The sequence below is a fragment of the Gouania willdenowi genome, chromosome 13 (genome assembly GCF_900634775.1).
Source record: "Gouania willdenowi chromosome 13, fGouWil2.1, whole genome shotgun sequence".
NCBI lineage: Eukaryota > Metazoa > Chordata > Actinopteri > Blenniiformes > Gobiesocidae > Gouania > Gouania willdenowi.
The window spans coordinates 42,130,113-42,154,127 of NC_041056.1; the positions used below are offsets into that span (position 1 = coordinate 42,130,113).

At 32.9% G+C, this 24,015-nt stretch overlaps 1 protein-coding gene across 1 annotated transcript in view; it reads left to right on the forward strand.

Annotated features, from left to right (window-relative positions):
- The first annotated feature begins 248 nt into the window (after nt 1–248).
- Nucleotides 249–24,015, forward strand: part of tbx4 (T-box transcription factor 4) — a 34,682-nt gene continuing 10,915 nt past the window's right edge. Inside the window, exons 1-5 of the mRNA XM_028464587.1 lie at nt 249–303; nt 2,395–2,683; nt 8,446–8,594; nt 10,596–10,690; nt 18,627–18,746. Coding sequence (XP_028320388.1) covers nt 8,448–8,594; nt 10,596–10,690; nt 18,627–18,746 — 362 coding nt within the window. The 5' untranslated portion in view covers nt 249–303; nt 2,395–2,683; nt 8,446–8,447. The remainder of the gene's footprint in view (nt 304–2,394; nt 2,684–8,445; nt 8,595–10,595; nt 10,691–18,626; nt 18,747–24,015) is intronic.

Here is a 24,015-nt window from a genome sequence, read left to right on the forward strand (position 1 = left end):
AAATGTGTGTGTGTGTGTGTGTGTGTGTGTGTGTGTGTGTGTGTGTGTGTGTGTGTGTGTGTGTGTGTGTGTGTGTAGATGCAGGGGTGAAAGCAGATGGTGATCAGGTTCAAAGTCACAAACCTCCTGCGTGCGCACCACGTGACGTGGCCGTGCGCGGACGCTCGCGCTGCGTTGCGCTCATTGAGCTGCTATTGGAGTAATAATGACACTATTACACACACACACACACACACACACACACACACACACACACACACACACACACACTTATACAAAGGGTCGCGCTGTCAGAGGCAGAAGGTAAGATCTACGTGATTTCAGTCATTTTTAATATTTAACTGTTGAAAAACCTCTAAATTCTTACGAAATACTTCAATTTTCTTCAAATTATGACATAATATTCATGTTCATTAAATAGAAATTGGTCACAAAATCTAGGAAATTGAAAGTGTAGATCTGTTGGGACGGATTTCTGTCACTTATTGCTAATATTGTCGGTTTCATACATATTTTGTATTTTATGTATATGTAGAAGTATAAACTAAAGCACAATAATGTTAAAATCGCTCTTTTTTCCCCCACTAAAAAACAATGAAAATATTAAAATAAAAACTATAAAAATACCTAAAAAATGTAAATTGTATTTAATTGTTAATTACTAGTTTTTTTCGCCTAAAATCTGTGGCTCATTGGAGGTAAAACTGCTCCGTATTTGGCCCCTGACACACACACACACACACACACACACACACACACACACACACACACACACACACACACACAAATATGTAAGAAAACGACAATATTAGCAATAAGTGACAGACATAAGAAACAGGATCTACACTTTAATTTCCTAGATTTTGTGAGAAATGTCTATTTAATTAAAGGAAAAATAATTTAAGGAAAATTAAAGTATTTTGTAAGATTTTTGAGTTTTTTCAACAGTTGAACATAAAAAATGGCTGTAATCATGTGATATAATCATCAAAAAAAAACTGTGAGCACCTGTAAATATTGTTGAGTTTCATTTACACAATGATTCATGTTTTTAATCTCACTTTTACTTTCTCCTGCGGGCCAAATTGGATGCTCCAAAGGGCCGGATTTGGCCCCTGGGCCATGAGTTTAACACGTGTGATCTAAAGGAAGGCCAAACAATCACTTTCTGTTCTTCTATTAAAGCAGCGCTGCTCGCTTTGTGCTCGTCACACATTTAAAGGCTTTTATTTTAAGGGTTTTCAGACTCAGGGGTGTCAAACTCTAGGGTTCAGGGGCCAAATATGGACCATGTTTGACCTCTAGTGGGCCACAGATCATAGATAGTGAAAATGAGCAATTTAGACAACATTTTGCAATTGTTTGCTCTTCTACGTATAAATGATATGTAAAGTATTTAAAGGACAATATCACCTACAGTGAATTCATTTAAATGTATTTAAATGCATTTAAGTTTTTAATAATTTTGAGGAAAATTGCTGGATTTTTGAAAAATGTAGAGTTTGTGCAACAATTTTAGATTAGAAATGTGATGTACACGTGGAGGAATACCGTGAGTTATGCAAATATTATGGAGTTTATTGATTTTTTTGTATTTTATTTGTTGTGTTTTCTCATATGGCCCGAATTGGATCTTGTAAAGGGCCAGATTTGGCCCCCATGCCTTAAGTTTGATAAATATACTTCAGAGCATGGACTCAATAATAATAATAATAATAATAATAATCGGACTGGATCAGGGTCTACAACATAAACAGCTCCAGGGTCAGACCACAAAAACTGAATAAAAACTCATAAAGTGCATCAATGAAGGAAGAAGATCAGAATCACAGTTTGAGCTTTACTGTAATTAAGGAAAACTTTCAAAATAAAACAGGAAGATAGAGATTTTGTTGATTTCCTTCAAAGCGCTGCAGCTTTTATGCAACAAAGCCCATTATTTTAACTTTAATGTGTTCTATTGTTCACAATTCCACATTTGAATGAAATATGAAGTATAAAACAGACAAAAGTACAATAATATGTTAATATTTCATGTATTCAGACAGCTTTCAATCAGCAAATGTACTTTAAAATGTCTCTATTTCCTGTCAGGAGAATTTCAAAGTAAAAAAAAAAAGTTGTGTGAATAAATTAAACTTTATAACATATCATTTAAAAAAAGAAGACAACATGAACTTGGTGGAAAAGTAGAATATCAGAGCAATAAGTGGCAGGTTTGTAAGACATTAAATAATGGGACATTTTGTGGAATAATTTCATCAAAACTGTAATAATTTAGAAAAGTTAGGATTCAACATGTGATTAAAAAACATCAGCATCACGTGATGTTTGGAGGGACTGAGATTCGATTCTTTTACTCTACTTGACTTTCTAACGTTGGCTGCTCTGCAGGGGCCGGATGTGGGCCCCGGGCCTTAGGTTTGACACGTGTGTGGAAGGCCGTTCTCCTCCTGTTTTTGGGCTCGTGCTGTCCCAGTGACACTGGTGGTCGGTGGGTGCACGTGCACGTCTGACGTGTGCGCGTGCACGCGGAGCCAGACACAGAGCGCGGTGTGGGTTTGAGTCTGCGCAGTGCGTGTGAGTGAGTGCACGTGAGAGGGAGCAGAGAGGAGCAGCGCGGGAAAGGACCAGGACTCCCACTGGGAGCGGGCTGTGTGAGAGCCGCGGACCGCTGATGGAGGTACGTGCGTGTTTCATCTCCTCATCATATTTAAAAAGCATAAATGAATATTTATAAACAGACTAAACACTAGTTTTCATCTGTTTATGGACAAAAGGCAACATCAAATATGAAAGATATTAAAATACAGAGAGAATAAAACATGATAAAGGAGAACAGGTATATAATAAATAATAATAACTATCATGATAAAACAGCACTAAGCCTGAACTAAATTACACCATAAACACAGTTTAAACTATAGTTAATCTATGCTTAATAACAATGTACAAACATTTCAATCAAATCAAATAATGTGAATGTGAACATAACTGTCGTTAATAAGTTGTATTTTTAACTGCAGAGAAAATATATTTGATTCCATTTCTGTGAAGCCTTGAATGGAAAATCAGAGTGACTAAATTAACTTATTATTATTATTATTATTATTATTATTATTATTATTATTATTATTATTATGGCCTGGGTGCAGATTCTGTTTATGCACGAGTTTAGTTTTAATTTTATTGTGAAAAGTCCAACTCAAAAGTTAATATACAGATTTGGAAGAATTCTCAAGAAGAAGTGATTAGATTTAGTGTATGGAGGACTGCTATTAATATTATAATTATTATTATTATTATTATTAATATTAATAGTACTATAATTGTATAATTATTATTATTATAATTATTATAATTATAGAGTTTTCATTCTAACTTCCTGTCAATCAGCTGTAAATAGTGTTTGTTTTGCACGTGTTGATTGAGCTAAAAACAAATAATGCAAAGGTGTGAAAACACACACACACACACACACACACACACACACACACACACACACACACACACACACACAGAGATCAGAGCTGATTATATTCCATGAGTCATGTGACTCTAAAGATAATAAATAATGTGTATTCACTTAAATCTTATTAAATGATTGTTTTTTAGTTTCATTATTAATATTTGATTTTTCTCTTTGCTGTGATTAAATATAACGTTTATATGTTTAAATTTACAGAATCGACTTTTTCTAAATGTCAGTGGAAATGAAAATCTTCTTCTTCTTCTTCTTCTTCTTCTTCTTCTTCTTCTTCTTCTTCCCAGAGTTCAACAGTAAACTGTTAATAGCGTAAAAGAATACAAATAATAAAAAACAATAATATAACACAGAAATAGATATAGATGCCGAAAGCTCAACGAGCTTCAATAATTATTATTGTTTTTCAAATTAAAACACCACATATACATTCTCTAACATCTATACTTTCACTTTCTCAAAAACAAATCTAGTTTAAATAAAAAGTGGTGAGAAAAAAAGAAAGTTTCTGGTTTTGCCAGAAATGTGTGATATAAAAAATGAGGTTTGTTTTTATATCGTTGTTATTGTTGTAAAGAAAGGTTAACAATAACACTGTAAACTCATGATCATAATCATTAAATATTCACCACACGCTTTCATTTACAGCTGCTGCAGCTTTTTGAGGTTTACATTATGAATCATATTTAAGGTTTCATTTATTCAGACAACTGTTCTTCACCAAATGTACTTTAAAAACTCCTGAAAAAACATATTTTATAATAAATTAAACCTCCAGATATTATTCAAAAAGAAGAATGATTTACATTGAGAGCGTGATTTCACACACTGCACGTGTGAAATCTAAAGAAAAAACAATCAATGACACCGTAAATATTACACAGTAGACTTTTTATAGGAAAAAAAGTGGCTTTTTGTTTTGTTTTTCACTTTTTACATTTCTTAAGGAGGAATAAGATGCACAAGACAAATTAAAATACACATAAATAATACAGTAATGTATGAACTGATGACAAAATTAGACAAATTTATTTAGAGAAACATACAAAATTATTGAAAAACACAAAAAAAAGAACAAAAATAACAGAAATATATCAAATTAAAAGAGAAATACAACAAATTTATCCAAAGTTGCACAAGACGACAAAAATACACAAAAAAACAGAGAAATGTATGAATTGATAACATATATATATACATATATAATTCACCAAGCGTTGGATTGTTCACCCACTAATAGGGAACGTGAGCGTATAGTAATCCTATATATATATATATATATATATATATATATATATATATATATATATTTCTTTTTTTTTTTAATGAATTATCACAAAGTGTATCGCATTAAAAACATGTTTTAGTTTAAAAATGACAAAAGAGATACGTCTAAACTTGAACCATGTTTTTAATAACCTGGGCTGTTTATAATATCGTCATATCACAGTGTATAATGTGCTGGTTTTAACTCCATTTTGAAATGTCTTTTTCTGTTATTTTTGTGCACTTTTATTTTCTTTTTTTGTCATTTTTTGTTTTTTTGTGTATTTTTCCTAAATGTTGTCTATTTTTGGAATCATCATTATGTGTATTTCTGCTGTTGTTTCTTGGCATTAATACAGAATAGAGGTCTTTTTGTTTATTATGTTGTTATTTTTGTGATGATGATGATTGAGCTTTTGTGTGTTTTTGGAGCTAATTTGTGTATTTGTGTTGTCTTTATTGCATTCACCTGTGATTTTCATGTTTTTTCTAGTCATTTTGTGTATATTTGCTGTTGTTTTGCATTTTTTCTGTTACTTTGTGTGATTTTTGGAGAGGAAAAAAGTAGCTTTTTGTTTTGATATCATTTTTTTACATTTCTTAAGGACGAAAACACAGAGTTTAATGGGACTGAAGCTTCATTATATTATTTTTTAAATTAATTATCAGTGTATTGCATGAAAAATGTAAAGTTTTAATTTAAAGATGCCAAAAGAGACACTTCTTTGGGGGTCTTTTTGTGTATTTTTCCTAAATGTTGTCTATTTTTGGAATCATCATTATGTGTTTTTTTGCTGTTGTTTCTTGGCATTAATAGAGAAAAAAGAATTTGGTGTGTTTTTGTTATTTTTGTGCCAAATTATCGAGGTTTTGTCTGTTTTTGGAGCTAATTAGTGTATTTTACTTTTGTTTTGTATATTTTTTTGTTACTTTGTGTGATTTTTGGTCTCATTTATGGGAGAAAAAGTAGCTTTTTGTTTTGTTTTTCACTATTGTGTAGATTATTTGTGCATATTGTGCTGGTTTTATTTTGGTTTTGAGCTGACAGACATTTTAAAGGATTAGATTTGACCAAATGTCGGAGTTTAAAAGTTGAGCTGAACTTGTGTCAGTGGAATCTTTTTTACGGGTCACATCGCTCTGCCCTGGACGTCCATGACCAAAGCAACGTTAGCGCGTACTTGTATGCTAACCTGTATGCTAGCTAACGTCAGGAACATTCATTATTATTACAGCAACATCACAGTGTTTTTGGTTTATATATAAAAACTAAAAGTCACATCTGTTTAAAAACAGGAAAACATTAAATAGTTCAGATTGTGACCATTTGTTATACTGTTATTGTTAAAAAGTGCACAAAGCTCTAATATCTTCATATCGCATTTTATTAGAACTATATTTATATTTGGGAAGCATGCAGGTTTAAGCTTGTGCTGTTTTAATTAGAATAATAATAATAATATATATTTTTAAAAGTTTAAAAAATATGTTTTTTTTAATCAGTAGTTCATTTTATTTGAACATTACAGGCGACCCCATTTAAATTCCTGATGATCCCACATGGGGTCACGATCCCAATGGTTGAAAAACACTGCTTTAATGACAAGGAACTGAGTGGGAAAAGTTCACACACACACACACACACACACACACACACACACACACACACAAACAAATTTCATGCCGTGCTTTTATTCCTCTGATGTTTATTTATCACTTTTATCATCAACGTGATTTTATTTGATCCAATGGTCACATGATCAACATTCATGTCATCATTAGAACAACCAATCAGATCAAGAATACAGGAAACAACAAAGTTTGTGTGTTTTTGTTGTGATTCTCCTGTAATTGTTCTGTGTTTTTGTTGTCACTTTATGTGTTTTTGGAGTCATTCTGTATCATTTTGTTGTGGTTTTGTGTGTTATACAGGAAATATCAAAGGGTTTGTGTCTTTGTTGTTGTTTTGTATATTTTTCTTGTAGTTTTGTAAGTTTTTGATCTTTTGTGTGTATTGTATTTCCCGTTTTATGTGTTTTTTTGTTATTGTTTTGATTCTTTTTCAGTTCTTTTCATGCACATTTTTTGTTGTTGTCATTTTTGTATTTTTGTTGTCCCTTTGTGTCTTTCTCCTAACCTGTGTGTGTTTTTGCAGTCATATGTATATTTGCTGTTGTTTCTTGGCTTTGATACAGAATAGAACATTAAAAAAAAAGGATTTAATGTGTTTTTGTGGTCGTTGTGGAGATTTTGTGTGTTTTTGGAGCAAATCTGTGTATTTTTGTTGTCTTTATTGCATTCACATGTGATTTTGTAGGTTTTTGTGTAGAAGAGGAAATCCAGCTTTGTAGTACAGGGCCCAAAGAGTTTGTGTGTCTTTGTTGTTGTTTTGTATGTTTTTGTTGTTTTTTATTTATTTTCTTTTTTGTCATTTTGTGGAGTTTTCTCCCATTTGATGTGCTTTTTTGGTTGTTGTTTGGTCTCTTTTTCAGTTTTTTTGGTGCACATTTTATGGATTTTTGTTGTCCTTTTGTGTGTTTTTTCCTAAATGTCTCTTTATGTGTATATTTGCTGTTATTTCCCGACATTAATACAGAATGGGGAAAAAAAATGATTTGGTGTGTTTTTGTGGTCATGTTATTTTTGTGCAAAGTTGTGAAAGTTTGGTGTGTTTTTGGAGCAAATCTGTGTATTTTTGTTGTCTTTATTGCATTCACATGTGATTTTGTAGGGTTTAGTTTGTTTTTTTTTGCTGTTATTTCTGCATTATTTTCTGTTGCTTTGTGTGTTTTTGGAGTCATTCTGTATAATTTTGTGTGTTATACAGGATATAACAGAGTTTGTGTGTCTTTGTTTTTGTTTTGTATATTTTTCTGATATTTTTGTTGTTTTGTTTGGATTTCTTTGGTTATTTTGTAGGGTTTGTTATTATTTTCTATATTTTTGTTGCACTTTTGTGTATTTTTCCTAAATTTTGTCTATTTTTTCTAAATCTTGTTTATTTTGGAGTCATTACCACAGCATAGGGGAAAAAAGGATTTTGTGGACATGTTATTTTTGTGTGTTTTTGAAGCTAATTTGTATATTTTTGTTGTCTTTATTGTATTCACCTGTGATTTGGTCGTTTTTTTTCATCATTTTGTGTATAATGTATCTGTTGTTTTGCATATTTTTCTACATTTTGTGATTTTTTTTTGGGATAATTTTGTATAATTTTATAGTTGTTTAGTGTGATATATGTGAAATAGCAATGTGGTTTTTTTTGTTATTTTCTGTATTTTCATTGTCCTTTTGTGTATTTTTCCTAAATTATGTGTAATTTTGCAGTTGTTTCTTGACATTAATACAGAAAAGGAAAAAAAAAGATTTGGTGTGTTTTTGTGGTTGTATTATTTTTGTGCAGAGTTGTGGTTTTGTGTTTTTGGAGCTAATTTGTGTATTATTGGTTTTTATTTTTGCATTCAACTGTGATTTTGTGTATATTTGCTGTTGTTTTGCATATTTTTCTGTTACATTGTGTGATTTTCAATGAATAATTTTGTCTGATTTAAATTGATAATGATAACAGACCAAACGGAGGAAGCTGAATCAATGATATAAATGCTAGTTGAATCTGGGTCCACGTGCACACACAGAGCTGTGTCACGTGCACGGCCGTACCACAGGCAGCTGAGGGTTCTCTACTCATTGTGCAGAGATGCTTCAGGAGAAGGTTCCAGCTGTGAGGGATGACCAGTCTGCTGCAGTGACAGATCTGATTCCAGAACAGACACCACTGGCCCAGTCCACTGGTCCCATCGGTCCCATCGTTCCCATCGTTCCCAGCACCAGTGGACCTGACCAGGTACGCATCCTAGTTGTATTCATGCTTTTTAAATGAATGATTTCTGCTCTGTATTGTAATTGTAATTGTAATTACTCGTGAGGATGCATCATTATTCAACTTTTTTAGTGAATTTTAATGAATTTCATCTTGAACTTTAAAGTTCCACTGTTCAGCCATTTTTAAACCGATTTCAATGGTTCAACTTTTAAAATGTTGAGCTCACGTTCTACTTCCTGTATCTTTAACGGTTCTTGGCTTAAAACCCTTCAACTGAGTTCTATTTCTAGCTTTGACTAAACTTCTAGAGTAGAGAGCTCTATAAGACAGCTCCAGCTTTTACTTTAACTCTTTGCCAACAAATATAATGTCATAACTTCCAAAATATTCCACCCACAGTCCTAATTTTCCCAAAAGTAGTAGTTATATTCGTCTAGCTGCTCACAATACCACATTTATAGCCATAAGATCAGCCGTTTTTTAAATATCAAGCCTGAAGTGGACCTAATCCCACAATTCTATAGGCTTTTATGTATTGTCTTTAGTTTAACTGGGATTCTTCAGTTTTTTTCTCTTCCTAGTCACAGTTTTTGATGTAGATCTTAAAGTAGATCTTAAAGTAGATCTTAAAGTAGATCTTAAAGTAGATCTTAAAGTAGATCTTAAAGTTTCTCCGCAATTGTCATTTGTTGCAGCTGGCTGACAGGTATTTCTCCCGTGATATCTCTCTCTCATTCACGCACACACGCAAGCACGCTGACACGCACAAATGTACGCAAACACCCATGCGCACACACGCACAAACTTACAAACGCACGCACACACTCACTCACAAATGCAAGCACACACGCACAAACGCAAGCCCACATGGACGCATAAATGTATGTACGCGCAAACGCACTCACGTACAAACGTAGACACACACAAACGCTCAAATGCAAACTCACATGCACGTACAAACGCACGCACAAACGCATGCGTACACTCACACACAAACGCATGCGCACACTCACACACAAACGCACAAACACATGCGCACACACACACAAACGCATGCGCACACTCACACCCAAACGCACATATGCATGAACGCAAGCGCACATGCACAAACCCACAAATGCACGCACACACTAACGCACAAATGCAAGCACAAACACATACACAAGCAAGCATGCACAAACACACGCACGCACGAATGCGTGCCTGCGCAAACGCACGCACACACACAAGCATGCACAAACACACGCACGCACAAATGCATGCATGCGCAAACGCACTCACGCACAAACGCAAACACACACAAACGTTAGCTCGCATGCACGCACAAACACACTCACAAACGCATGGCAACCTCACGCACAAACACACAAACGCATGCGCACACTCACGCACAAATGCACGCACAAACGTACGCATGCACAAACACAAGCGCACATGCACACATCCACAAACGCATGCACACGCACGCACACACTATCGCACAAATGCAAGCACAAACACACGCACAAACACACGTACACACGCACAAACGCGCTTGCACGCACGCACAAACGTGCACACACACACTCACGCAAAAAAGAGAGCACTAATTTTCAATGAAATTAGCACTTTTTTCTGCTTCAAAAATTGTGCGTCATCTCCAGTACAATTACGACTGTAACCGATCATTTTTAAATTTTTTGACCTTTTTCAACTTTCTAAACTTTCTTTACCTTTTTTTAACTTCTTAAACTTCTTCAGCTTTTTTCTATTGTATTTATATTGTTTCAGATTTTTAACCTGTTGACGTGTTTCTTTAACTTTTTCACCTTTCTGCTACTTTTTCAGTTTATTTGAACTTTTAATGTTTTTTCAACACGTTAATGCCTTTTGACCCATTTCAAATGTTTTAATAACATCTTGTGCATTATTTCATAAAGGGTTCAGACATACGTAAATATCTGCACATGTATTTGTTTGTAGTTGTAATTGTAATTGTAATTGTGAATGAAGGAGGTTGTTTAAAAGTGATTTCTCTTTCAGAACATTGAACACATTAAGGTGGTTCTTCATGAGCGGGAGCTGTGGAAGAAGTTCAATGAGGCTGGAACAGAGATGATCATCACTAAAGCAGGAAGGTTAGTAACACAGGCTGTGATTGGTCCACACTATCCACTGTTTTCAACTTTAAAAAACACAAAAGTCTTGCAGTTACAGATTCAGTATTTATAATTTACTGCCAAAAAACTGAGTGAATTATTTCATTTTTTTCATGTATTTTATTTATTTATCTTTCATTTTAGACGCGTTTGTTGTAATAATTCCAGTAACTTCATTTTGTTTTCCTTTTTGAAAAATTATGCTACGATTACACATAAACTCACTAAGCTCCGCCTCTTCTTTCTCACATTTAATGTGCAATATAAAGTGCTTTTTAAATATTTGTGAAACATTAGGATAACGGAAAATAATTGCTATTTAAAACGTAAATAAATGTGACGCTTTCAACACATAATACTTTAGAGAAAACAGTGAATGTGGCCGACTTTAGTCGAGAAATGTGTCAGAAATAATGATGAAAGGACCTGGAGTTTGATCAGAATCAGACAAAGACACACACACACACACGGTAGGGTTGTGTGTGTGTGTGTGTGTGTGTGTGTGTGTGTGTGTGTGTGCATAATTGAAAACACAAATGACTGCACAGTTGGTTGAATTTAATGCGACTTGAGGATTAGACGGTGGAGTTTGTGGACATTAACCAGAGAACCACTACACACACACACACACACACACACACACACACACACACACTCACACACACTCACTAAGCTCCGCCTCTTATTTCTCATGGGATGCAAACAGAAAAAGGTCACCACATTTTTCCACAGTAAGGCTGTACGGTTCCATGTGATGGGCTTTCCCTTGTCCAACTGATGAAGTAGCATCTGAAGCTCTAAAGCTCTTAAAGGGCCAGCAGCACAAAACCAACCTGCTGTCTGTCTGTCTGTCTGTCTGTCTGTCTGTCTGTCTGTCTGTCTCACAATCCCTAAAAACTTCAGTCAGGATTATTCAACATGTTGTGAATAATGAACCATTTAGAGCTTTTACTCTGTGCTGAAGTTGAATATTTGGTGTTAGAACAGAGAGAAAAAAAGATTGTTACATAAAAGAAGCAAAAAGTGTTTTGAAGTCTTCACCTACAATCTGTTGGTGGGGGTCAACACAGCTACTGGGGGGCTGTCCCTTTATTTGTCCTTCTTTTTAGTCAATCGCTCTTTTGTTTTTATCTAATTGTGAATAAAGAAAATAATAAATGGGCCTTAATTAACATAAATCAGTCAACAACAAACAAGTTTTATTTCCACATAATAATTCCAGCAAGTTCTTTTTGTTTCCTTTTTTTAAATAATATGTTACGGTTACATTTATATTAATCTTTTTAAAAAATGTACGCGAAAGCCCAGCTGTGTGAAAATTGTTACAGAAAGAGTTTGTGTCAGCAAAGCTCTGCTAGCCTCAGCTAGCACCTGAATGCTTAACATGTAGCAGCTAGCACCTCAATGCTATACATGTAGGAACTAGCACTTCAATGCTAAACATGTAGCAGCTAGCACCTCAATGCTAACATGTAGAAGCTAACACCTCAATGCTAACATGTAGCAGCTAGCACCTCAATGCTAACATATAGCAGCTAGCACCTCAATGCTAACATATAGTAGTTAACACCTCAATGCTAACATGTAGCAGCTAGCACCTCAATGCTAACATGTTGCAGCTAGCACCTCAATGCTAACATGTAGCAGCTAGCACCTCAATGCTAACATGTAGCAGCTAACACCGCAATGCTAGCATGTAACAGCTAGCACCTCAATGCTAACATGTAACAGCTAACACTTCAATGCTAACATGTAGCAGCTAACACCTCAATGCTAACATGTAACAGCTAACACCTCAATGCTAACATGTAACAGCTAGCATCAATGCTAACATGTAACAGCTAACACCTCAATGCTAACATGTAGCTGCTAGCATCAATGCTAACATGTAGCAGCTAACACCTCAATGCTAACATGTAACAGCTAACACCTCAATGCTAACATGTAACAGCTAGCATCAATGCTAACATGTAGCTGCTAGCATCAATGCTAACATGTAACAGCTAACACCTCAATGCTAACATGTAGCAGCTAACAGGGACAATGGTCCTAGTGGAGCAGACAGTGTCTCCAATCCACACTGACACTCAGACAGGGTTCAGAACCAATAATAAATCCATGAGTGACAAATGAACAAAGTCAGTGATAAATGATTGTAGTGGTAGAGGATGTGGGCGGGGCTAGAAGCGCTGCTACAGATAGCATCGTCTGACCCAACTTATCAACTGTTATGTAGAAAAACTATTTCAGACTAAATTCATCATCTTCATCAGTTGTTCTGTTTATTTCATGATTTCCACAGATATTATAAATATTTTACACTGTTCTGTTTATATTTCTCTGGAATGTTCTGGACTAAGTCATGTTTTTATTTTATTACAAAAACACATTTGTTTTAGAAAGTTTACTAAAAATCCATAAAAGCATGAATATATCTTAGTTACATTTTTCGTCAGTGCTTTGTGAACAATGCAATCATAATATTATTTATTAATATTACACAATACATTAATATATTATATTCCATTTAAATTTAAAAATGTTACTTCTTTTGTTAAATATTGTTAGGCGATAATTGAGATTAATTTAATTACAAAGTCTCTAATTAATACAGGAAAGAACAAATGGTTTAGTCTTTGTAGTTCATCTGTGTGGGTTTTCTTGCTGTTTTTCATCAAATCTCTCAGAGGTTAAATTATGATAAAAACTACGTAAATATTGTGTATTTATATTTGCTGAAACTCGAGCCTAAAGCTGTTGGAAAGGAAAGGGAGGTGTTTATTACTGGGGACCTGTTGGTGTTTGAGTAAAAATGGTGGAAAAGGTGGTGAAATGGATTTTAAAAACCACAGAAGTTGATTAAAAGTAGCAAAATAGAGTGAATAAAAACAGACAGAAAAAGTGGTTAAAAAAAAAAAAAGATTTAAAGTGTCAATATTGGCTTAAAAGTGGCAGAAATGGAGGTTAGGGAAACGTGATTTAAAAAGTAGGAACAATTAATTTAAACTGACCAATAACAGGCATTACAAATCATGAAAATGGTTAAATTGGCAAAAATAATCATGAAAAAAGGTTAAAAGTGACAATAATGAGTCAACATATGTGACATTAGGTGGAAAAGTGGTGGAAAGGGTTTATTAGTGCTGAACATGTCTGGAAAGTGGAAAAAATGTGCATAAAAAGCATTGAAATGTGATGTCGAAGTGTCAGAAATGTAATGTTTCAAAAATACATTAAAAGGAGAAAAAATATCTCAAGAAAAAGTGTCTGAGAGGTTCTACACATCCGCTCATAGAATATTCATAATTCATAATTACAGCCCGATTCAACAAGCATTAATGGAGTAGTATTTTTAAAAATGGGGCCCCCGTGGGCCCCCTGGGCACATTCAGAGTAATGGGCCCCATTTATACACTATGTTGGTATGTGTCAATGGTTCGATGCCACCAACCGTAGTAATATTTGACTCACAAATAAATAAGAAATCGACTTTTGTTGTTTTTCCTTTTGGGGCCCCCCTGGGCCCTAAATCCAGTCCTAATCCATAGATAGATCAAATTTCAGCCCAATTCGTTCATGAATAACAAAGGAGTAGTGATTTTAACTAGTGCACACAACAAGAAGAACAAGAACAAAGTGAGGGCGTATACAGTCCAGTAGCACGGCCTAAAAACTTAAAAAGAGTAAAAATTAGCAAAAATTGGCTCAAATTGTTCAAAAAATATTATTTGTTTCTTGAAGGCATCTGGCGACCCCCCTCCCAGTGTCCCACTGTCCCCAAATGGGATCCTGACACCAATGTTGAACACCCCTAATCTACAGGACTCCATGTCCCACAATGCAATGCACTAAACTTTACCAACAATGTCATTAATAGTGTTTACAGTAGAGATGAAAACAAACTTTTGAGCAGCAATTCTTTTTAGCAAATAATCTTTAATTTATTTATTGATCTGTGAATATACATCGAGTCTTTATCTGAAGAAACATTATCATCTCTAGCAGCTTTAAGTCAGCACATGTAATGGCAATGATTGTAATTATCTATGAACTCATTGATCCAGTATCAACAATTTAAAATATCATTTTAATGAGTCATTTAAAAAATGAAAATATTACTTAAGTATTATGTATATGTTGATGTTTATATATATATATATATTTAATGACTAGTTTGTTTAATTTTATTAGTAGTACATTTCAGGTGACCCCATGTTATTTCCAAGCAACCCCACATGGGATCAGGACCCCACGGTTGAAAAACCCCTGCATTAGAGGTTGTAGGGCGAGTGCTGGGTGGAGGAGTGAGCCCAGACCCTGGAGGAGCTGCTGTCACCTACAAAGTCCATGTTTCAGTCAATACTGGGTCAGAGTTATGTGTGGGATGTGATCTGGGATGTGATCTGGGATGTGATCTGGGATTTGATCTGGGATGTGATCTGGGATGTGATCTGGGATGTGATCTGGGATGTGATCTGGGATGTGATCCCATCTGAACCTTAAAGATGTGTCATTGTCCTCTTTAATCCTCCTCTTCAAACACACTCTCCCTCTTTACACACAGCCCATCAATGAGACAGCTTGATAAGAGGAACCCGGCGCCTTACAGCGGGGCCCGGGTCCACCGGGCTGTGGCCCTTCATCATCATCATCACCCCCCCCACCCCCCACCCCCTCAGCTCCCTTTGATCTCACCATGCCACTGGAGATTCCCACAGAGGGAAATAGATCACCATGGGCTCTAAACATGTGGGACTGTTAGGAGAAACAGCTGGCTGGGCCTACACACACACACACACACACACACAGTCTGACACTGATACCATACACACTAGTCCAGAGCATTTCATGCTTCTCCTGAATTAATTTACTGAGTTCCATTGAAAACATCCACGTATCTCCTCCTGATGTGCACCACATCTGTATCAGGATACGTCAGCATGTCCTGCACTTTGATCAAAGACTTTTATCACAGAGACACAAAGACTTTATTAAGCCACCAAAAAATTTAGGTGACAAAAAAATAACAAAAACGAAGCAAGACCTGTATTTTTTTTGAAAAAATTAGCAAAAATAACAACTTGTATCTGGATTTGTTGACAAGTTTGTTCTTTTTACTAATGAAATTGAAAGTAATAATGCAGGAAAAACAGAAGACTGACCTTGACCTTAAATATGACCTTGAGCAAAGGTCAATGTCACACATTGAAATTAAATGTTGTTCAATGGTACCAGTCTGAGCACTGGAGCACTTTGTGGACAAGTTATAGAGAAAAAGGTTTTTTCTGTGACATCATGAACTTTGACCCCTACTGATCTTTTTACTGGTAGGTCGTACAGCTTTGGTCCAATTATTTAAAATACTCCACTTGAGATGAGCTTTTCATAAATGTAAGCATCAAACTTGTACGATAAATAGGAATAGAGATATTGGAAAATTTAGGTTTTTGACACTTGACGCGACCTTGATCTTAACCTTGACATTTTGGCTCCAAAAAAGGTCGACTGCACATCGTTGACATTGTCTCTATGAGATGACGTGTGTTATTAGTGCTGCATTAACAGAGTAGGAGGAGTTCCAAAATAATAAGAAGAACTCCATCGAGAATAATATATTTGACAATTTTCAATTACATACTGTACATATCATTTATACAGTACGTGAAAATGATGGCACACCTAAAATCTGTCACACTGCATGTGAACTAAAATGAGTTTAACAGTCCTACTTTATTTCACTGTTTTTCCACCTTTTTTGAGCCACGGTTCATTTTTTCACTTTGTTGTTTATATTAACAATATACAGTCATTCTTATCAAAGTGTCTTGAATAGAAATCAAATAAACACAAATATTATGATTTTTAATTATTTCTTCTTTCTAATAAAAAGTGCAACAATAACAACTTTTATCTAATATTTGTATAATATATAAAAAAATATGATTACTATTAATAATAATAATGGGATTTTTAAAAACACAGAAATTGTGAAAAGACATTAGGCGGAAAAGTGCAGAAAATGTCTCTAAAATGGAGAAAATGTGCAGAAAAATATTGAAATGTGATGTAGAAGTGTCAGAAATGTGAGTAATGTAGCAAAAATACATTAAAAGGAGCAAAAATATGGCAAGAAAAAAGTGATGAAAAAGGGTAAAAATAAGCAAAAATGGGCTGAAATTGTTCACAAAATAATCTTAGTTTCTTTAAGGCATCTGATGATCTCCTCCCAGTAAACGTTGACTCATTAACCATTTCATGTCCTGTTTCATTATTTCACAGCTAAACTAACTGATGTTTTTTAAATTATTTGGTGATAAATGTAAAGCGAGGCTTTGTTTGGTCACAGTAACGTCTGAAGTCGTGATCCGCGTTTCCCCGTGAGCTTAAAATAACGTAACAGATGTTAGCACCTGACTGTTAGCATGGCGCTACATCATTGTTTCTGTGGTTAAAGTTCAGCTTTTATTTAATCAGTTTTAAACTTTGGATCAAAGAGCTTCTGATTTGATTTCTTTCCTCTGAATGTTTGTATTTCATGGAAACGGTAACGCTGACCTTTGTTTTAAACGCCGACTCAGCAGAGATGCTAGCATTAGTTCTGGTGGGGTCGTTGGGCTCCAAAGGCCTGGCGTGTTGACACAGGCCTCCTGTGGCCCGTCCGCGCGCCACTAGCGGTGCCAGCGATGAGCACAGCTTTGTTTTCAATGTCTCTGGAAGATTAAGGCGACCAACGACCGTCCGTCCGCCTGATTGGTCGTGAAGCCTGGGAGAGATTTATGTTACCTGCTCGCTCTGTTCCAGTATTTACAGTAACATGATCAGCACTGGGAGCTTTGGGAGCACCAGCGTTCCCACTGGATTCAGATGCTTGGGCTTCTCTGTCATTCTGTGTTTGAACGTGTGATTCCTGACGTGCACACACAGATCATCTGCAGACCTTTTCCACGGACGACATTTAAGCAACGACTCGCTGTCGCTGGCAGTCTAAACTTTTCTTAGATGTGGAGTGCCATTAAAAAGCACTTACAGCTTTATAGGGGGCTTTGGTGCCCTCTGTAATGCTTCCATTGGCTTAGATAAGATAAAAACAAATTTGGTTTTGCTAAGGAGGTCAGCAAATTTAATTTATGGCTCTGACTGTTTTATAAGCAAGTTCAAAGAGTTTTAAAACGTTATTCTGAAAAATATTATTTAAACCTCCTTAAACAATTCCTGACGACAACCAGACAATTACTGAGGACACTTTTAGATGTGCTGTAACCGTTAGCATCAGAGGCTACGTTCACACTGCACACTAATGTTTTAGTCCATATCTGAGATGATTATCTGATCTGTTAAAGACATGTAATAGTTCATTTTGAACAATATGTGAAGGTTTCATTTATTCAGACAACTTTCTACTTTGATCTCGTTTCGACTGTCAACTGTCAGTTTTCTTCAGAGGCGTCTGCTTATGGCTTTGATGTGTCCAATGCTTGGACATATTTTTGCTCTTTTTAATAGATTTTTGCTACTTTACTCCCATTTCTGCCACTTCTCCATCAAATGTTCAGCACTTATAAACACTTTCCACCATTTTCCCAAATGTCACAGATATTGACCCATTATTGTCACTTTTAATCTCTTTTTATCGTATTTCACTATATTTCACCACCTTTTCCACCATTTTTGGTCACTTTGAACCCATTTTATTAGTGATTGAAACCAGGATTTCCATCTTTAAGATGACTATAATAATAATAATAAACGTTCCTGGATAACAGTGGATATTATTCAGATGAATAAATAAATGTGGTTATCACAGATTCATAGAACAATGGACCATCATTTTGCTAGTTTCAGGGATTATATAATAATAATATATAGAAAAGGAAACAATGAATACTACTACATGTGTGTGTCTGTTGTTCAACAGGAGGATGTTTCCAAGCTACAAAGTCAAGGTGTCTGGGATGAATCCTAAAACCAAATATATTCTGCTCATTGACATCGTCCCTGGTGATGACCATCGCTACAAGTTCTGTGACAACAAGTGGTGAGTATGTTTTAGTAAAACTGGGCCATAAAATCAACCTAAATACATTCAATGTTGATTTAGCCACAAACAGAAGAACACATTGTGATCATCCAGACCTGGAATGTTGTGTCCAGACCAACCAACTACATTATCACTATATTATCACTATAATATCACTATAATATCACTACATTATCACTATATTATCACTATATTATCACTATAATATCACTATATTATCACTATATTATCACTATATTATCACTATATTATCACTATATTATCACTATAATATCACTATATTATCACTATATTATCACTATAATATCACTATAATATGACTATATTATCACTATATTATCACTATAATATGACGATATTATCACTATATTATCACTATAATATGACTATATTATCACTATATTATCACTATAATATCACTATATTATCACTATATTATCACTATATTATCTCTATAATATCACTATATTATCACTATATTATCACTATAATATGACTATATTATCACCACATTATCACCACATTATCACCACATTATCACCACATTATCACCACATTATCACTATAATATGACTATATTATCACTATATTATCACTATATTATCACTATAATATCACTATATTATCACTATATTATCACTATAATATCACTATATTATCACTACATTATCACTATATTATCACTATATTATCACTATAATATGACTATATTATCGCCACATTATCACTATAATATGACTATATTATCACAACATTATCACCACATTATCACTATAATATGACTATATTATCACTACATTATCACTACATTATCACTATAATATCACTATATTATCACTATATTATCACTAAAATATCACTATATTTTTACTGATGATTTTAATTGATTTTACTGATGATTTTAAATGTTCTTATTGATTTAAATGTTCTTATTGATTTTAAACAATTGAATGTTTTATCATGTAAAGCACATTGAGTTGCCTTGAGTATGAAATGCGCTATATAAATAAATTTGCCTTGCCTTGCCTATATTATCACTATATTATCACTATATTATCACTATAATATGACTATATTATCACTACATTATCACTATATCACTGTAATATCACTATATTATCACTGTATTATCACTATAATATGACTATGTTATCACTACATTATCACTATATTATCACTATATTATCACTATATTATGACTGTTATCACTAAATTATCACTATATTATCACTACATTATCACTACATTATCACTATATTATCACTATATTATCACTATAATATGACTATATTATCACTACATTATCACTATATCACTGTAAAATCACTATATTATCACTGTATTATCACTATAATATGACTATGTTATCACTACATTATCACTATATTATCACTATATTATGACTATGTTATCACTAAATTATCACTATATTATCACTATAATATGACTATATTATCACTACATTATCACTATATTATCACTACATTATCACTATATTATCACTATAATATGACTATATTATCACTATATTATCACTATAATATGACTATATTATCACGACATTATCACTATATTAGCACTATATTAGCACTATAATATGACTATATTATCACTATATTATCACTATAATATCACCATATTATCACTATATTATCACTTTATTATCACTATATTATCACTATGTTATCACTACATTATCACTATATTATCACTATATTGTCAATATATTATCACTATGTAATTACTACTATATCACTACTATATCACTATATTGTCACTACATTGTCACTACATTATCACTATATTATCACTATAATATCCCTATAATATCACTATATTATCACTATATTATCGCTATAATATGACTATATTATCACTTTATTATCACTACATTATCACTATAATATCACTATATTATCACTATATTATCACTATATTATCATTATAGATTCACTACTATATCACTATATTATTTATATTATCACTACATTGTCATTATATTTTCACTATTTTTTCACTACATTATCACTACAATTAGTACTATGTTATCACTATATTTTTTATTATATATCACTATATAATCACTATAATATCACTATATTATCACTACATTATCACTATATTATCACTATAATGTCCCTATAATATCACTATATTATCACTGTATTATCACTATATTATCACTACATTATCACTATATTATCACTATAATATCACTACATTATCACTATAATATCACTACATTATCACTATATTATCACTACATTATCACTGTTTTATCACTACATTGCCACTATATTATCACTGTATAATCACTACTCTATCACTATATTATCACTATATTATCACTTTTATCACTACATTGTCACTGTATTATCACTATAATATCACTATAATTTCACTATATTATCACTATATAATCACTATATAATGACTACTATATCACTATATTATGACAATATTATGACAATGTTATCACTACATTGTCATTATATTTTCACTACATTATCACTACAATTATTACTAAATTATCACTATGCTATCACTATATTTTTATTATATTGTCACTATATAATCACTATTTTATCACTACATTGTCACTTTATATCACTATATTATCACTACTTTATCACTACATTATCACTGTTATCACTATTTTATCACTATATTATCACTATATTATCACTACATTGTCACTACGTTGTCACTACATTGTCACTATATTATCACTATAGTATCACTATAGTATCACTATATTATCACTATGTTATCACTATATTATCACTATGTTATCACTACATTATCACTATAATTTCAATATATTATCACTATGTAATTACTACTATATCACTACTATATCACTATATTATCACTACATTATGACTATATTGTCACTACATTGTCACTATATTATCCCTATGTTATCACTATATTATCACTACATTATCACTATATTGTCACTACATTGTCACTATATTATCACTACATTATCACTATATTGTCACTACATTGTCACTATATTATCACTATATTATCACTATATTATCACTATATTGTCACTATATTATCACTATGTTATCACTATAATTTCAATGTATTATAACTATATAATTACTACTATATCACTGTATTATCACTATGTTATCACTTTTTTATCACTATATTATCACTATATTATCACTACAGTATCACTATATTATCACTATAATTTCAATATATTATCACTATGTAATTACTACTATATCACTACTATATCACTACTATATCACTACTATATCACTATATTGTCACTACATTGTCACTATATTATCACTATGTAATTACTACTATATCACTATATTATCACTATATTATCACTACATTGTCACTATATTATCACTATATTATCACTATGTTATCACTATAATTTCAATATATTATAACTTTTTAATTACTACTATATCACTACTATATCACTATATTATCACTACATTATCACTATATCATCACTATATTATCACTATTTTATCACTACTATATCACTATAATATCACCATGTTATCACTATGTTATCACTATGTTATCACTATATTATCACTATAATTTAACTATAATTTCACTATGTCATCACTATATTATCACTATGTTATCACTATATTATCACAATATAATGACTATATAATTACAACCATATCACTACTATATCACTATATTATCACTATATTGTCACTATATTATTACTACATTATCACTATGTTATCACTATATTATCACTATGTTATCACTTTTTTATCACTATTTTTTCACTACATTATCACTATATTATTATTACATTATCACTATATTTTCACTACATTATCACTATATTATTATTACATTATCACTATATTTTCACTACATTATCACTATAATTTCACTACATTATCACTATATTATTATTACATTATCACTATATTTTCACTACATTATCACTATATTATTATTACATTATCACTATATTTTCACTACATTATCACTATATTATTATTACATTATCACTATATTTTCACTACATTATCACTATAATTTCACTACATTATCACTATATTATTATTACATTATCACTATATTTTCACTACATTATCACTATATTATTATTCCATTGTTACATATTTTTCACTACATTATCACTATATTATTATTCCATTGACTATATTTTCACTACATTATCACTATATTATTTACATTATCACTATATTATCACTACATTATCACTATAATTTCACTACATTTCACTATATTATTACATTATCACTATATTTTCACTACATTATCACTATATTATTATTCCATTGTTACTATATTTTCACTACATTATCACTATGATTATTACATCATCACTATATTTTCACTACATTATCACTACATTATCACTACATTTTTACTACATTATCACTATATTATCACTAAATTATTACTACATTATCAGTGACACCATGTAGAAGCTGTTAATAAATCAGTGATTCTCAACATGTGACTCATTTTGTTTTATTTTAAAACATTAAAAAGGCTAAACTTTTTTCCTTTGGCCATTTTTATCCTTTTTCAAAACTTTTTTCAGACTTAAGCTACTGTTTGCCATTAAATATATTTTTCTTCAATTTTTGTCCATTTTTACAAGTTCTTTTTGACACTTTTACAAATTTTTGCACTTTCTTTCATTTTTTGGCCACTTTTATCCAAATAAGCTACCTTTTGCCCAATGATCACCACTTGTTTCCTTTTTCCCTACATTTTGCCTCTTTTGTTTCACATTTTGTCATTTTTCTCTGTTGTTTGCCACATTTTGCCATTTTTCTCTGTTGTTTGTCACATTTTGCCACACGGTTCCTCTTTAATTGCCTATTTTTGGCCACTCTTGATTTCTTTTGGCCCATTTTAGTCACTTCTCACCCTTTTCTTGACACGTTTTTGCCACTTTTGGACCATTTTTGGCCACCAGTTACAATGTCCGCCTCCACTTGCTCGTTAAAACCAACTAAAACACGTAGTGGAGTGGACCGGCCTCCTTCGATGCTCGCTATACCAGATGGCCATTCCACCCCTGACTGTGAATGAATGTGTTTGATGATGTGGTGACTGTTTACCAGCCTTACAAACACTACGGTACCAGTTCATATGTTCCCATCAGGAGGAAAAAAAGAGGGAGAATTTGTGAAAAAGACAGAAAAACATCAGTGAGTGTGTGACGCTGTCACATGACATGCCCTGCTGCAGTCAGTGCGTTCTGGTCTTCTTCACTGGCACC